Below are 16756 nucleotides of genomic sequence, written 5' to 3'. Positions count from 1 at the left end.
ATTGCATATTCATGAAAGGCATGCAAATGCATGTAAAGAGATTTTGCATGAATCCTGGGCATCAGATTTCTGAAAATTAAGCTTTTTATACTATAGCAATGAATGGGAAATGCTAACAATTAAACAATGGAAATATATGAACTGTTGAATTAACTAATTCTTTCTCCAACTTTTATACTTACTGTAAACTTATAAAACTACTGTTTACCTGATAACATAACCCAAGAAGTTACCAGCATACATTTTATCTATATTATGGGCAATGGCCAGTAAATAAGTAAATACAGTATTGCTGCTTCTTACCTTAAGTCAGTTTTCCACTGGCATTATAAATGCTATAGTTTCTGTACTGTGTTTCTCCACTGAGATTAAAACGAAATTGGGGGGGGGGGGGGGGAATCCCATCACATTCCCAAAGTGTAAACATTGCTTCTGTTTAACAGCAAGTGAACACCCCTATTTTTACTACTGGGACTGAGGACAATTGTGACTCTTTAGCGCTAGCATGGGGACCTTCTGAGTTGAGCTCCAGGACTTGAGCAGTCCACACAAAATTGTCATTCCCTAGTTAAACCTCAAACACTCAAAAAAGAATGCTTTGTTGCATTGGGTTCTGCATGTTATTTTCATGATTCCCTAACTTTGCCATGAGGCGTATGAGGAGACGAGCTCTGTGCACAGAATAGCATGTGGTCTCTGGCATTTAGATCTGTTGAAATTAGATGTGTGGCTTCTGAAATCAGCATCTATTTACTTCATGTTTTGGCCAAATGAAAAATAATACTGAGGATACTGGAATTGCTGGTGTTCTGTAATGCACATCTACTTTCTGCACAGTGGACCCTGTTCACTATCCACATGTTGATAATCTGAAATTTCCTAGTGCTTTCCCCCTGATTTCCCCCTGCCTACATTAGTCTGATTACAGTCGCATTCGCTTTTATGTCTGACCTAATTATTGCAAATCTAACAAAAGATGAAAAAGGAGTAGCACACTGTTCCTAGATTCCATATCAGAATAAGGGAGAATAGCAAAAATACGTAGGGACATATCCATTGCTGCAGCTCTGCTGGTGCGATGGTCTTCCATATGTGCAAGACCTACCCCTCTCCCCTGTCCCATCCAGCCCCATGTGTGCCCGAAAAATCAGCTCCAGGGGGTTGGGGGACACTCTAGAGCAGATGTTGGGGGTGCATGGTGGGAGGACAGGAATCAGAAATCCTGTTGCACCAGCAGAACTACACGTGCTGAGTCCTATGCGCAGTTAACTTGTGTGATTTAAGCCTTTCGCAGTTGAAAGTCCAGGCAGTTGACACCACGCAAATTAAATGAGCTTAAAAGCTTTTTTTGCCCTGCGTTTTCCTGGCATAGAAAGATCTTTTAAGCTCCTCTGCCTTGCTTACCGGGCAAGTCCCACTTGGTGCGTGTGCTCTGGGATGCTCTCGTGAGGTGTCCCGAGAACTAAAGTGGCCCTGTAAGATCTCGCGAGAAAATCTCAGAGCCCATGCGCTGAGCAGGCCTAAGCTGGGTGGAGGTAAGGCCCTCTCAATGTGCCAGGTCCAGAAGGTAAGGATGCTCACTCAGGGGTGGTTTGAGTATATGCATTTTTGTGTATACATGCCATCCCTGGAATGTAACCCATGTGTATGATGCAGTCACACTATACAGTAGAATGTCCGTGTTAAGTGTCTTGGGAAATAATACTGTTCAAAGTTACAAAATTATTTAAATTCCTAAAATTCCTCCACGCTGAGCAGTCCTAAAGTAAAGAGCGAATCCCTAGCAGAGCGTTTAATCTGTAATAAATATATTATTTAGTCTATAATGTAGTCTATAATAAAGAGAAAAAATGAAAGGAAAAATGTTTGACTGACTGGCCATTTCTGTAATTCTCCGGCTCCACACTTGGTGTAAACAAGCCATATAACCTTAGACACTCAGAATTTCTTAAGTTTTCAATTGCATTTTATTCTCTAATATGTGCATAGAATGTTTCTACATGCCATAATTAAAGTATTTCCCCTGTATTGTAGTACTGCCAAATATGTCGGAAAGGAGATAACGAGGAGCTTCTTCTCCTTTGTGATGGTTGTGACAAAGGCTGCCATACCTACTGCCATAGACCCAAGATCAGTACTATTCCAGATGGTGACTGGTTTTGTCCCGCCTGCATAGCAAAGGTAATTCTAACTTAAAGGCGAATCCTTGGAAATTCTCCAGTTCAGTGTTCTGTTGCTTTCCAGCAGTTGCCATGCATGCAGTAATTGCACATAGACTCTGCAAAACTTAGCTGTCCATAAAAAAGTAAATGTTGTGATAGGGTGACCATTCACACATGCCTCTGTTTTTCATCTATGATACATGGAAGACTTGAAAACGTGGGGAGAAATTGAACAAATGCTTCCCTATCTGGTAATTCTCTGCCCAGCAGAGAGTACTGTTTACATTCTTTTAAACTGCTTTTTAATTGTGTTTTTAAATGTTTTAAAAATGGGTTTCAATTGCTTTAAACTGTATTTATTTGGGGGGGGGGGTTGTGGTTTTTTTTTGCTGTTTCTGTTTATATTTTGATTATTTTGTGTTTTTATATTGTAATTTTATCTTGTGAACCCGTTGATAAGTAAAGTCCTACCTTGGGTCCCGAACGCCCTGGAACTCGGACGTTTTGGCTCCTGAATGCTGCAAAGTGATTGTTCCAGATTGTGTACATTCTTTTGGGGCTGAATGTCCAACAGGGCTTCCACAGCTTCTGATTGGCTGCAGGAGGTTTCTGCAGCCAAACAGTAGCCACACTTTGGTTTTTGAACGTTTTGGAAGTCGAACAGACTTTCGGAACAGATTCCGTTCGACTTCCAAGGTATTACTGTATAAAAAGTATGCATCTTCTGTGCTTGACATTGTTTAAGTGCTGCTTTATTTATATTGTGGGGTAGTTTCTGAAGAAGCATAAATATCCTCTGACAATCATTCTGATGTGTGTGGGAACCATGCACATTCCTCTGGATATAGGCCATTGTGTGTTGAAGCAACATCCATTCAAGCTGCTACTTCATTGAAAAAATAGTCACGTGTTTGGCAAATAAGTACTGGGAATAAATTTGGCTCAGTTCACATTTTAATGCAAATCTAGCTAATTTGCACCTCTCGAAATGAATGTGTGAACTGAAATACAGCTATCCTTTTCTGAATTTATAATGTAGTTCTCCCAACAAAAGAGGATTATAAAAGATGCATATATAAGTGAAAATAGCATACAAAATGAATTACAGTGGTACCTCGGGTTACATACGCTTCAGGTTACATACGCTTCAGGTTACAGACTCCACTAACCCAGAAATAATACCTTGGGTTAAGAACTTTGTTTCAGGATAAGAACAGAAATCGCGCGGCAGCAGCAGGAGGCCCCATTAGCTAAAGTGGTGCTTCAGGTTAAGAACAGTTTCAGGTTAAGAACGGACCTCCGGAACAAATTAAGTTCTTAACCCGAGGTACCACTGTATATTATGAGCATTGCTTGTAAAAATTGTATATTAAGGGAAATTGCATGCAAAAAATGAACATTAGGTGAAACGTGCTAAAATACTGATGTAATTTCTGAGGGTTTTTTTTATAATTGCAAACAGACATGGAAATGTTGGAAAAGTGAATTTAGGATTAGAAAATGATAACTAAGAAATTTAGATATATCTACACATAATTTGTCTTCTGCATTTTCCTATTGCCATTCAGGACCTCTTCAAATAAAATAATAATAATAATAATAATAATAATAATAATAATAATAATAATAATAATAATAATTTATTATGTATACCCTGCCCATCTGGCTGGGTTTCCCCAGCCACTCTGGATGGCTTCCAACAAAATATTAAAATACAATAGTCCTTCAGATATTAAAAGCTTCCCTAAACAGTTTTTTTTAGAGGTACAGTACATGCAAAATGTTTTGTGTCCATAACAATATATAGTGTGTAAAAGGGAACACTTCCTAAGTGGCAAGAGAGAAAATGCAATAGACAAGTTAAGTGTTAAGGAATGTATTTTTCTTTTTATTGCTATGAGTGATGGATCCAACTAAGTTATATTCACAAAAGTCTCATTGGAATAGTGGATCTTCTCTGAGCACGAGTAAAGTTTGATATCTCCCAATGTATGCATAGAGCAAAACCTCCTTTATCCACATTCATAATGAAGGTGGATGTAGCAAAGAAGCAAGATTGTCTGTGATGTTCTGCAGTGCACTGTAGTCCATGAGTGCTTATTCCGTAATATATTTGTGAGTCTTTAAGGTGCTACAAGGCTTTTGTTATTATTTCATGTAAAAAACATGGATCTTTACAATGTATAGTTATTTTAAATGTCTTTTATTCCTGGAAGACATCTGCCATTATCCTTAATTGACTGCATGTTTTTGTGTATATAACCTTAAATCATGGGGTGTGTTTTTCTAGCCATAACTTTTGTATAATATTTTCTCTGTTCTCAAAAAGCCGCCCCCACCCCCACCCCCATTTTATGCTGAACAGCATGGTTAAGCTATTTGGATTCAGATGAATACGGCTCTTTATTTTGTCACATAGAATCTCACTTCTTAGCTTTCTTAAGCATTGTTTTGTAATATGTCTGGGTCTATTGGTGGTTTTTACCCCCTTTGGTCTCCTTTTCATTTGCAGCTTCTTCCATTTTAGTATCAATCGCCTGTTTAATTAGTGTGCTCTTTGTTCCACATCTAAAGTAAAAATGTTAAACAGACTTCCATTTACATGCTTCCATTTGGTACATTGTTGTTTACTGCAAATTTACAGCCTTTGTTTAAAGTTGATAGAGCGGTGTTGAATCGTCACAACAGTTATAGTGATTAATTTTTTTTCTTTGAAGACTGAACACTCTGAGAAAAAGGGAATCTGTCTGGCAATGTCTGTAGAACTCTAGAGTGGCCTTGAAACTGGCCTGGTTTTAAGAGGATTCTATAAATCAAGCTCTCTTTTACCGCCACCCAAATATTTTGCTGTCTGAAATATTCATGTATTTTTAAACAGAACAGATGTAACGTCTCCCTGCCCTCCCCATTCACAAGCAGGAAGCACCGGTATGTGCACAGGAAAAGGGATATTTATTTCCACCAGCAGTCCTTGTGTCTCATAGGATCCTGCTTCAGGGTTTTTGGAAGGCAGGGGGAGGGGAAGCTTCTGCTGGACAGAGGAGCTGAAAAGCCCCCTTGTAGAAGCAGAGCCTTTGCCTGTGGTGCTTTTGATTCTGGCCACTGACTTATAGGGTAAATGCAGTAAGAATATGCCCATCATTTCTAAGGGCCGATCAATTTTCTTGGTAGGAGGGCATCCTGGAAGGGGCGTGTGAAAAGAAAACAGTGATGTGCCTAGATTCACCGTGGGGGGGGGGGGGGGAGAGAGAGCATTCCAAGCATGTTTGCTTGGCCATTAGGTTTTTGTCTTCATTTATTGGGATTTTTTTTCTTCCTGCTACAGGCAAGTGGTCAAACTTTAAAAGTGAAAAAAAATCAGATCAAAGGGAAGAAAAGCAACGAGCATAAGAAAGGCAAGAAACTGCCATTAGCAGCAGAAGTGGAAGAAGAGGACTCTGCATCTACAAGCAGCTCTGTTAAAAGAGGGAAAATGGACTCTAAGAAGAGAAAGATGGATGAAAATATTTCTGTTAGCCCAACAAAACAGGAAAGTGTTTCTCCTGTGAAGAAAGCTAAACGTGATGAATCTAAGGACATGGCTATATGCAGGTATTGGCTGGCTGGGTATATTCATTTTAAATTTTGTTTATGGGCAAGTTGAAACCCTCCAAGTACACACAGTGCTGCAGCAGATGACCTATTTGTTTAAACCTGGGTCTGTCCCAGTCATTTGTAAGAAAGAGGTGGAGGAGACCCCAATGGTAGAGTAAAAGCTTGAATGAATGAACTTCATCATTCTACCTCCCTGCTACCTCTCCCCCAGCCTGATGTGGAGAAAATGGTGTTTGGGTGATGGTCTGCATGAAGATAAGCGTGGCTCTTTCCCCGCCCCCCCCCCCGTGTCCCTTTTGTTCTTAAAGGGGGGGCACCCATTCATTTTATACGTGATTGAGGTAGACTTGGATGTAAACATCTCATGTAATTTCTGCCTGAGCCAGCTCTTTTGGGGGGTCATCTGATAGTACAGATCAGCTGTCCAGGCTCTGACAGCTGGTTGGTTCCAGATATCCAGAGAATTGGCACTCCATTCTTGAAGGTAGCAGCAGCCAGAGACCATCAATGGAGAAGGTGAGCTGTTCATCTGGCCCTCCTCCACAGCTCCTGGAATTATTCCTCCTCTTGAGGAAGCTGGCCTTTTTGCACCTTTGGCCGGCAGAGGGAAGTCTCCCCCACCCCCCTGCTGACGGACTGATTGAGAGGCCACCTGCGTTCAGTGTACCAGAGGAGCGGGGCCAATGGGGGCAGCAATGCCCCCAAGGGAGATAACCTACTTTGGGAGGAGGCAAGAACAAAAGCTACCCCCATAACATCATTTTCTCGGGGTATGGTCTTGCCCTACATGTTTAAAATGTTTTAAATTGTTTTTAACTGCTTTTTTAAAACTGTGTGCTTTTAAATTTTTGATTGTTGTTGTTTTGCATATTAAGGGGCATAAGGTGTGCCTGGGAAGAGAGGATCTGGAGAGAGCAAGGGGGGACCCCAATTACTGTGGAAGGTGAAGGGAGGGAAGGCCTGGCAAGGGGTACATGGCATGGGCAGTAAGTGACAGATTAGGCAATCTGCTGGTTTACTTCCTGCCTCACTGCCCAGTAGTTTCAGAGGCAGCGTTGAGGACTCCCAGACTGCTGAGGTTGGAGAACTTCAACATCCATGCCGAAGCAGTTAACTCTGGGGTGGCTCTGGACATCATGGCTGCCATGACAGGCATGGGGCTGTCCCAACATGTCATTGGTCCAACAATTGTCACAGGTCAAATTCCGAACCTTGTTTTCTCGGCTGGGCAGGAAGAGGGTGATACAAAAGTGGGGGATATTGTCATGGTAAGATCACTTCCTGTTGAGATTTAGGCTTTCAGCACTTTTCCCCCTCTGCATTATACAAATTTTAATCATCATCATCATCCACTAGTGGAAATCTCTTCTACTTTTCATTTCTCCTCCCAAGTAATATGTTTTATCTTTGAAACTTTGCTTTAAAAATCTAAATAAAACTTAATTATTATCTACTGGTACAGTGTGTTTCACAGCAGGCAGCATTCATATTTATAGATAAGTATAGCTAGACAATATCGTGTGAGGCACCAAGCTGTTCAGCAATTGATTGTTTTTGTGTGTGCCTTTCTTAGCGTTCTGCTGTCTGAATTGGAAACTCATGAAGATGCATGGCCTTTCCTGCTTCCTGTAAACTTGAAACTTGTTCCCGGTTATAGGAAAGTTATAAAGAAACCCATGGATTTTTCCACCATTCGAGAGAAGCTAAGTAATGGACAGTAAGTAAAAATCAAAGGAAGTGCCATCCCCCCCCCAAAAAAAAGTCAATGTAATATTGCATCAACTTTTTTTTATTTAATAATTGGGTAAAATCAGATTTCCGAGTTTTCCCCCCTGTTACTGGAACAGAACACTGGGTGAACAATCTGGGGTGCTGAGAGGATTTGTAGGTGGAAGAGTAGACAATCGGCCAGCCAGCGCCCAGCTCCGATGGCTGGCGAGGTGGACCAAAAGTGCAACTGATTCCGGGAGTTGTGCTAATGACCATTTAGGCCAGGCCACTGTTCAGGATGAAGCCATAGATATTTAAGAGGCAGACTAAGTTGCTGCTGCAGTCATACAAACCAAATGGAGGAGCTTCTGTACCACATCCTGTGCAGGCTTAAAAGGATATGCTTTTGTCAGGGCTGGAGTATCTGCAGATAGATAATATGCATGCCCAGTCTAATGTGTGGGTACTAGGTGTGGCAGTTTGTTATCAAAAGGGGGCTGTGGTGATGCTGAATCCATAAAATCCTGGAAGTGACTTGGGCCCCATTCTCTCTCAGGTTTTGGAGCTATTTAGGGTAAAATGGCTGCCCACACTGCATTAAAACTTCAGACGTTTATGGGCTTTCTGTTCATTTGGATGGACCCGAACCAGGTGTGCTCAGTTTTACTTTCATTGAAAGCTGTGGTGCCAGTATCATTCAGCACCTGCTGTGTTTAAGATAACACGTAGCGAAGAAGTGAGACTAAAGCTAAGATTAATAAAGTGCCGTTCTGAATTAATCCTGTTATATCTTTCCTCCTTGGTGAAGGTTTTAGATCCTTTGCTTCCGTTCTGTATTTTAAGGAAATTTTGCTCTCTTTGATATTTCAGGTATCCTAATCTTGAAGCCTTTGCTGTAGATGTCAGGCTTGTGTTTGACAACTGTGAAACATTTAATGAAGATGATTCTGACATAGGCCGGGCTGGCCACAACATGAGGAAACATTTTGAAAAAAAATGGACAGAGATTTTCAAAGTGAGCTGAAGTGATCACAGTCCAACATGTTTTCTTTTATTAAATGAGGATAAATGAGACCAGCAATGTGAACTGTATTTACATTAAAGTACAAGGCACATGCATAACTAATGACTGTTTTATTTTTCCTTAAAGTATCACTGGGGAGTGGTACTAATTCCTAAGGCTTCACTCCTACAGCAACCATAGCCCTTGGTTCTTGGTTTGTGTGTTTTATCAAACTATTTTAGGTAGAACAGGGAAGCACACCCAAAGAATTTAAACATAAGGGGTGTAATAGTGCAATAGCAATTTAAAATATATCAAAACGCACTGAATATTCAACCACCAGAGCTCTACTTGGGGAAAAATGTTCTCTTTTCCCTTTCAATAAATATCTATTTTTCATTTTTTTTACTTTGTAGTTTATTTTTTAGTAAATGTATTTAATTTTATGAATTATTTATGATTAAATAGCATCCAGACTCTTCGTTTTCTGTGAAAAGGAAGAATTAGAAAATAAAATTGCTTTAAATCTTGAAAATACAACAAGGAATGTTTTAAAATATAAAACAAAGCCAAGTAAAACTGTTTACACTGATGTGCTGTAAAAAGCACGAAAAATTAAACTTTACTGTAGAGTTACAAGTACATTTATATATATGTTGCTGCATCACTTGTGTAGTTAAATTGTATTTCAAGACAGTGAAGAAAATGAGACATATGTATATACTGTTCATTATTGTTTATATTAAGTCTTGTTTTAAATATGTATGATGTGTACATATTGTTTGCAGACATTATTGTTTATGCCTTAGAAGGACTGTAGCATTTTATTTTAGTTTTAAGGTAATTATAGATATATGGCTTGTACAGTAATTATCCTCTACCAACACTGTGGAGTCTCCTTAATCTTTGTAGTGCCTGCCTTTAAAACAGGGTGTAGGGGATATTAGTTTTCCATTTTTCTATTTTGTTATATAATTTCAAGCCACCAGGGCCTCAGATTCAAGTATAATCATTTGTATCCATGTGGAATAAAATTGTGACAATTTCCTACGCACACAGTATTTTTTCATAAAAACATTTCCCTCCATTTGCCTTGCCACAGAAATAACAAAAAGACATTTGTAACCACTGTGTTTTATCTACTGTGTGTTGTGGTGGCCTGTTGGAGGCAAATAGATCAGAATTTTTTTTGTACCTATGTAAGAGTACTTGAAGTTTCATTTAAAACAAAACGTTGTGGAAAAGGTAGCATTCTCTTTTTTTTAGGAGTGTTATTTTTCACTAGTATGTGTGGCACGGATACAATAAAAGACTGTTTTGCAAACCAGTTTTTTTTCTTGGTTATTTTAATTCCCTATACATTATAGTAATTTTTTTAAATAAATAAATAAAATGCTGCTAATTAGCAGCGAGATCTCCCCCACCCCACCTCAGGCAGTTGTGAATAGGAGATAGTAAGGAAAGGATCTGGAAAGAGCTAAGCTAAAATGGCTTTTGATTGTGGTACCCGTTCTGTGAAGTTATGCCAAAGGACATTCAGGCTTGTCTGAAATAACAATGTTGGCTAATGGAAGCCCAATACTAATTGGAATTACTCAGTTATGTGAGTGCTACAGCAGGACTAAACCAAAGGCCTCGTGATTCAAAAGGCTCAGAAACTTTATAGGAACATCTTGATAGGCACAGTCATTTTCTGCACAAACCCGTATGTGTACATCCATTATATTATATAGCGCCTCCTGGTCTATGCTGCAGATCTGAGGCTCATTCTTACATGTTGTACAATCCTACACATGTCTACTCAGAAGTAAGCTCTACTGAATTTTGGGGACATTATCCCAGTTAGTAGGATTGGTGAACTTGTGGCCCTTTGAAAGTTTCTAGATTACAATAACCATAATTTTCACTGAGAGGAGCTGGAGTTCAACAATGTCTGAAGGACCATGGGTTCCCCATCCTGGGTGTGTAGGATTGTGTTCCTACTAAACCAAGTGCAAGGGCTGCCACACTTGTATAATGGTATTTCACTAGTAAAATGTCAAAGATAATTCACCTTTACTGGCAAAAGTTTTTATAGCATCAAAATCAGAAAGCTTTCAGTGGTGCCCAAGCTCTAATACTACTAATGCAATGGTTTTTGTTGTTCCAAGGAAATCTCATAGTGATTAAAATTTTTCTTACAAGGCTTTTTAGAGACTCTTTAGATATGTAGCAGTAGAATAGCTTTATTTCTGTGTTGTATTGCCTAATACATGTGACTGGAGAGTGGATAATTAGTTTCAGTAAATTATTCAGAAATATTTAATTCTACTTTATCCAAATTAGAAATCAGTCTTTTATCTCTAGCATACAAAGGCTTACAAGAAGATTTGTTCTACTTGACTTACTGATATTTATGGCCAAGTTCCGTACTAGAAAAATGTAATGAGTGCTTCTGAAAAGTGTAAAGTTGTTAATAGAAAGAAAAAAGTTATTATTTTTTTAATATCAGTTTTTAAAATTCACTTTTGCCATTTCATCTGGCAGAGGAGTAGTAGAACAGTAATAATTGGGTATTAGCAGCCACAAAACAAATTTTGATTATAGAAGCACAGAGGCAATTAACAATTGCAAATCCACCTAAGTAGTCGCTGGGACTAGATCTCAGGGATCCCACTCCAGAGAGCAGATCCTAAGTCATATATATCCACAAAGGTAACCATATCCTTTGAGGTCACCAATAGGTCCATAAGAAAAGAAGGGAAACTGCTGGCTCTGGCCAAGAGCCTGCCTAGTCCAGCATCCTATCCAGATGCTTATGAGAAGCCTGCAAGCAGAATCTGACTGCAACTTGTGATTCCAACAAGTATTCAGAAGCAGACTCTTCTAGCAGTGGAAAAAGAATATAGCCATCCTTATGACTAGTAGCCACTGAGAACCTTTCCCTGCATGAATTTCTCTAAACTTCTAAAGTTGGTGGCCATCACTTGTGGGAGAAAATCCCATAGTTTATGCACTGTGAAGAAGGACTTTTGTGTGTCCCAAATCTTCCTATATTCAGCTTCATTTGATTGTCCCAAGTTCTAGTATTTGTAGGAAACTGTACAAAAAAAAAAGACTATCAAGTGGATTTCATGCCTTCTACCCATACTGCAGCATAAGCTCTTGCTGTGAAAACAATTCACCTTGTTTTCTGACTTTTTTAAACATGCACACATTAAACTTAAATAGATAAGTGCATCACTTTGCAATATACATAACTTATATATTCACAAATGTGTACAGATGCCTTTTCCTTTTCCCTGTTTCTGAAGCATATGTTGCCAAAGGCAGTCAATATGTACTAAGATTGCAATTCTTACTATATATGGTTCTAATGCTTTCACAATTGTTTGTTTTTAATTATTACTTTTTCTATAGCTGTTCTTATTTTTTATCTGTAAGCTGCTTTGAATCCCTATCAGGGAGAAAGGTGAGGTATAAGAAGAAGAAGAAGAAGAAGAAGAAGAAGAAGAAGAAGAAGAAGAAGAAGAAGAAGAAGTAGTAGTAGTAAATGCCACTGAACCCAGACGCATGAGTAGGATTCAGACTTTATCTACTCCCTATAGTGAATTTTAAAACAATTGAATGCATCACTCATTGCTTTTCATTTTGCATAGAAATGAGTTATTTCTTTTGTTACCTGTGTATTTTATCTCTGCTTCTGTAGCTTCTTTGTCAAACTGGGGAGAACCATCTTGATTCAACTACCCATTTTTTACCCACCTAAATCCTCATTTTAAAAGTAACTTTAAAATTGAAATTCCTTTCATTTTCCTCCCTCCCCCCTTGAAGTTTCCTTTACTTATAACTAAACTGTCCCTGCCTGAGTGAAGGAAAGAGATACGATGTTAAGTTTTTATTGAAATCTGAAATCTCTCTATATATTTATCTCAACATTTTGGTGTGTCTAAGTGGTGTATTGAAGACCCAATATAGTAAAACTAACAATAAGTTAATACTTTTCAATCAGAATTCAACTGAAAAGCCTAATAGGTTATAAAAGTAAATGCCGAAAGTTCAACAGTGGGGCCTGTCTAACCTCAGCTGGAAGGGAATTCCACAAAATTGGACCCACATTTCATGGATGTGGTGACTAACCACAGTGACTAAAAGCGACTTCCCTGAAAATCTCAGTGATTGAGGGATACAAGGGATCATGTAGTCCCCAGGGTATGCAGGAGGGCCTTGTAAATTAATACAGGAATCTTGGACCTGGTTCAGTAGCATATGGGCAAGCTATTGAGCACTGGAGATATGTGCTGGCATTATGCTATAGTCTATCCCCATCAACAGTCTAGCTGCAGTGTTTTGTACTAGCTGGACCCACCCAAGGATAGCCCCACAAAGAGTGCATTGTAATAATCAAGACCATTCCTGCCCAAGAATGGCTATAGGTGGCATACCAGCTGTAGTTGGTAAAAGGGACATTGAGGCTATCTGAACTCCCAAGAACAAAGATGGATCCAAGAGAAACCTCAGACCCTGAACCTGTACAACCCCATTCAGAATTGGCCAGTGTCTTGGACATGGGACCCAACAAACCCACATTGGAGAACTTATAAAGAAAACTAGTGAAAAGGCTTGAACCACAAATTCCCATGACATTCTGTCACTCAGTATGAGCAATACTGAATAAATGTTAACTTGGCAAAACCATCATACTTAATCAACTGATATTTACACCACTGTCAAGCATAATAATTTATTATTAGTGAATATAAATAACTTTAGAAATGTATCGAAAACGTTGCTGTGATATAAAATACATTTATATTGCCATAAAGATGATATATTTATTCTACTGCATCAGCAGAGCCCAGATAAATAAAACAGCTGAAAACAAAGAAGGAAGCACTAGTACTCAAACTGACCTGATACAGAGGGTATATTGTAAAGTATCATGTTTGCATCTGTGTGGAGGTCAGTGAAAGTACCGTAATACATTTTAAAGCAGCCTTATCAGTTTACGAAATTAATATTGGGCTTTGGTCCACGTAAGCTCATGCCATAATAAATATTAAATACAGTGGTACCTCGGGTTAAGTACTTAATTTGTTCCGGAGGTCCGTTCTTATCCTGAAACTGTTCTTAACCTGAAGCACCACTTTAGCTAATGGGGCCTCCCGCTGCTGCCGCGCGATTTCTGTTCTTATCCTGAAACAAAGTTCTTAACCCAAGGTATTATTTCTGGGTTAGTGGAGTCTGTAACCTGAAGCGTATGTAACCCGAGGTACCACTGTATTGAAGGAGCTACAAGACTTTTGGTTGTTTTTCTGCAAAAATATAATAAACCTGTTCCTCTGGAAGTTGTTTTGAAATATATCACTTACATGGCACTCTGCCTGAAAGTGACACCACAGGCACCCAGGCAACTGCTTATTGTAGTTGTTTACATACATTGAGGGAACAAAACTTGTACTTGCAGCTCATGAAGTCTGCACAGCTTACTATTGCAAGGTATTGGAAGACTCTAAATGCAGACTTGTTTGGGATCTGGATCTTACAACTCTGGAACTTAATGGACAAACTTAGAACCCATGTACTAGAGTTGAACAGGCAAGAAAATCACTTATTTTTTAATCAACATGGCATGGTTTCATTACAAGTGTAACACTGACAGAATGTGGTTATAGGCCTCTGAGGTCCCGTGGCAATTTCTGGAATGATACCTTGGTTTAAAAACTTAAAATGATTTAAAAGTTAAATGTAATTAAATTTTTGGTGCTTCTTGGGGGGATTGGGGGGGGGAACAGCTGTGTATGAATAACTTTATGACTGGTGTATATTACAAATGGTGTGGGGGGGGAACAAGGACAGACAAAAGGAAACACTACTTCACAGCACAGTTAAATGCCAACTTACATGGCTTTAAAAAGAGGATTAGAAAAATTCATGGACATGAGGCAATTGCTACTAGTCATAATCACTATGTACTATTCTCCAGGATCATATCTCAGTACCAGTTTGGGGAACTTTAGTGTGATAGTGCCACTGCTCTACTTCCTGCTTGGGAGCCTTCCCTAAACATCTGTTCCACCACTGTGGGGAATGGAGATGCTAAGGCTCTTCTCCTGTTCTTAATCTAATCAGATCCTAAGCAGCCATTTCTTTTTGTGTAACAATTATGCCAAGCCAAAAGAGCAACCCATCTAACAAAAACACATATTATCACCTCCGACGTTGACTTTAGTTTGCTTATTATTCTGTACTCAGAACAGCAATAATAATAATAATAATAATAATAATAATAATAATAATAATAATAATAATAAACCTTTATTGTCACTACAACACCTGTGTGCAGTGAAATTAAACGACCCCCCCCCCCATACACTCAGTCTTGTTTGCGCTCTGTGTGCTTGTCGGAAGTCAATTGCACCACAATTGCAAGACGCTGGGCAAGCTGGATAAAAGGCTTGAGAGGTATATAGAAAATCGAGTATAGCGGTATGATAGCAACTAGCAAGCTGCATGATGCAATGCATGGTTTTCGATCACACCTGTAGTCAGATCAAACGTGATTGCTCCCCTCCCTATGTACGCATATGGAAAACAACATGGCCATGTTATCATGTGAAAAATATTGTCCTATATTATCCGGAGATGACAAACCTCCGGCAGGCTGCGCCCTAATTGGGCAGGAAGTTGACAAGGAATGCAATATTTGGCATGTGCGTTAGACTGGAAGACCTTGCATCCTTCTCTCCACAACCCGGGACCCCCAGCAGCAGGCGTGAAATGGCGAGGTGGGGGCCGGAGAGAGCAAGGAAGGCGACAGCCTGAGGGGAAAAAAATGCTATTCGACCAACGCCCTCCTTGGCCGCGTTGAAAAGGAGGCAGCGGTGACATCACCGCGCTCGCCAACTCTCTCTCCCCCCCCCCCCCAATCCTCAGTTTCCGCCTTCCAGTTGGAGGCGTGTCACGAGGCCACAGGTGAGCCGGCGTTCCAGACACGGAGGCGGCGGGGGCGTGGAATTCCCCCTGCGTCGCGCGAGCACGTGACCTTCGCGGGGCCACAGTGTTGTTGTTGTGCTCCGTCAGCTACAAGCTCGCGCAGGCTGCAAGAGGAAGACGCGGAGCCCTCGGCGCAGGCGCAAGACAAGAGGTAAGGAAAATGGGAGAGCGGGCGGGAGAAGAGAGCGGGGCAACTTCCAACCGCCGCCACCGAACGCTCAAGTTTGAAAAGGCGGGCAGGCGGGCGGGTGGCTGCGCGCGCGGCGTAATGACGGGGAGCAGCGGGGTGTGTGTGGGGGGGAGAAGCCTGGCGTCGTTTGCGCAGGCGTCGCCTCTTTGATTCCCCTCGGAGCTGTTAGGGGGCGTTAGGCAGGCGTCGCTTCACTCTCGTCTTCTACGCCCCCCACTGCCTGGGAGAGGGGGAGACGGAGGTTTGCGCCTCAGAGTCTCGGGGACGGGGCTCCTCTCAAACGGATGGCTATTTTGAGCCCTCTCAAAGCCTGGCCAGTCAGGCTCCAGGTGTTGGGTTTTTTTGGAGGGGGGTGCGCGGTAATGTTTCTATTGGGGTCGCGCCGCTGACTGATACATATACTGAATATAAAGAAGTTGATTTGAGTATCAGCGCGCGTCACAGGTGCTCAAGGTTGGTGAGAACAAATAGCCAGTTCGCATAAAGCACGCTTGTTAAGGAGCTCAAAATGTAGAATGGAAAACACCCCGCATATTCCTGAAATGAGGACACTAGTAACGCTTTACCACAACGGCACAAAGTTTTGTCGCTTGAGATTGTGACAAGTGGAAATCATAGGCTGCAGTCCTGGCCCCACTTATTCCCACGGAAATTCAGTAGGATTTCCTTCTGAGTAGATAGGGTTAGGATTTGGCTGTAAAAAAGTTGCGCCTCAGCACTTAAAACCCAGACAGCAGGTTGAGGGGGAGCAGTCAGTCTTCCCCCACTGTGGTGGGATGTGTATTTCTGCTTGAATTGTAATTTATTTCTAAATTTGCATCCATCCATACAAACTATCATATGCACAATATATGGAACTCAGTACTATCTTTTTGTCTTTTTCTCTCTGTGGTATATGGAAATAATCTTACAAAGTTACCTTTAATGTAAGGTTACCGGGACAGTCCCCAGATTTACAAATCAGCCCTTGACAAAATCCTATCATCCCTACTGAAGTTGAAGAGTGTCCCTGAATTCATTGAAAAAATCTTACTGGTAACCTTACTTAAATGTGTTTCAGGGTCTTATCATATATTCCTTACAGTTACAGAAATGGTTTTCTGTTTTGTAATAGTAATTTCA

The 16756-nt window shown here is 40.4% G+C and overlaps 2 protein-coding genes across 36 annotated transcripts in view; both read left to right on the top strand.

The window, feature by feature from the left end:
• Positions 1-9796, top strand: part of BAZ2B (bromodomain adjacent to zinc finger domain 2B) — a 183636-nt gene extending 173840 nt beyond the window's left edge. For all 24 annotated transcript variants that reach the window (XM_083702747.1, XM_083702743.1, XM_083702756.1 and 21 more), the window contains 4 exons: positions 2035-2181; positions 5488-5753; positions 7330-7473; positions 8337-9796. In XM_083702747.1, coding sequence (XP_083558873.1) covers positions 2035-2181; positions 5488-5753; positions 7330-7473; positions 8337-8490 — 711 coding nt within the window. In that variant the 3' untranslated portion in view covers positions 8491-9796. The remainder of the gene's footprint in view (positions 1-2034; positions 2182-5487; positions 5754-7329; positions 7474-8336) is intronic.
• Positions 9797-15071: 5275 nt separating this feature from the next.
• WDSUB1 (WD repeat, sterile alpha motif and U-box domain containing 1) overlaps positions 15072-16756 on the top strand; it is a 46875-nt gene continuing 45190 nt past the window's right edge. For 3 of the 12 annotated variants that reach the window (XR_014557694.1, XR_014557695.1, XM_083710752.1), the window contains exon 1: positions 15073-15595. The gene's annotated coding sequence lies outside the window, so the exon portion shown is untranslated. Of the gene's footprint in view, positions 15596-15727; positions 16088-16756 lie in introns of those variants that run through there. The other 9 variants (XR_014557696.1, XM_083710745.1, XM_083710748.1 and 6 more) reach the window with 7 other exon arrangements.

This window comes from Podarcis gaigeae (assembly GCF_964106915.1).
Source record: "Podarcis gaigeae genome assembly, chromosome: 1".
Lineage (NCBI taxonomy): Eukaryota > Metazoa > Chordata > Lepidosauria > Squamata > Lacertidae > Podarcis > Podarcis gaigeae.
This window is presented reverse-complemented; position numbering and strand designations above follow the sequence as displayed.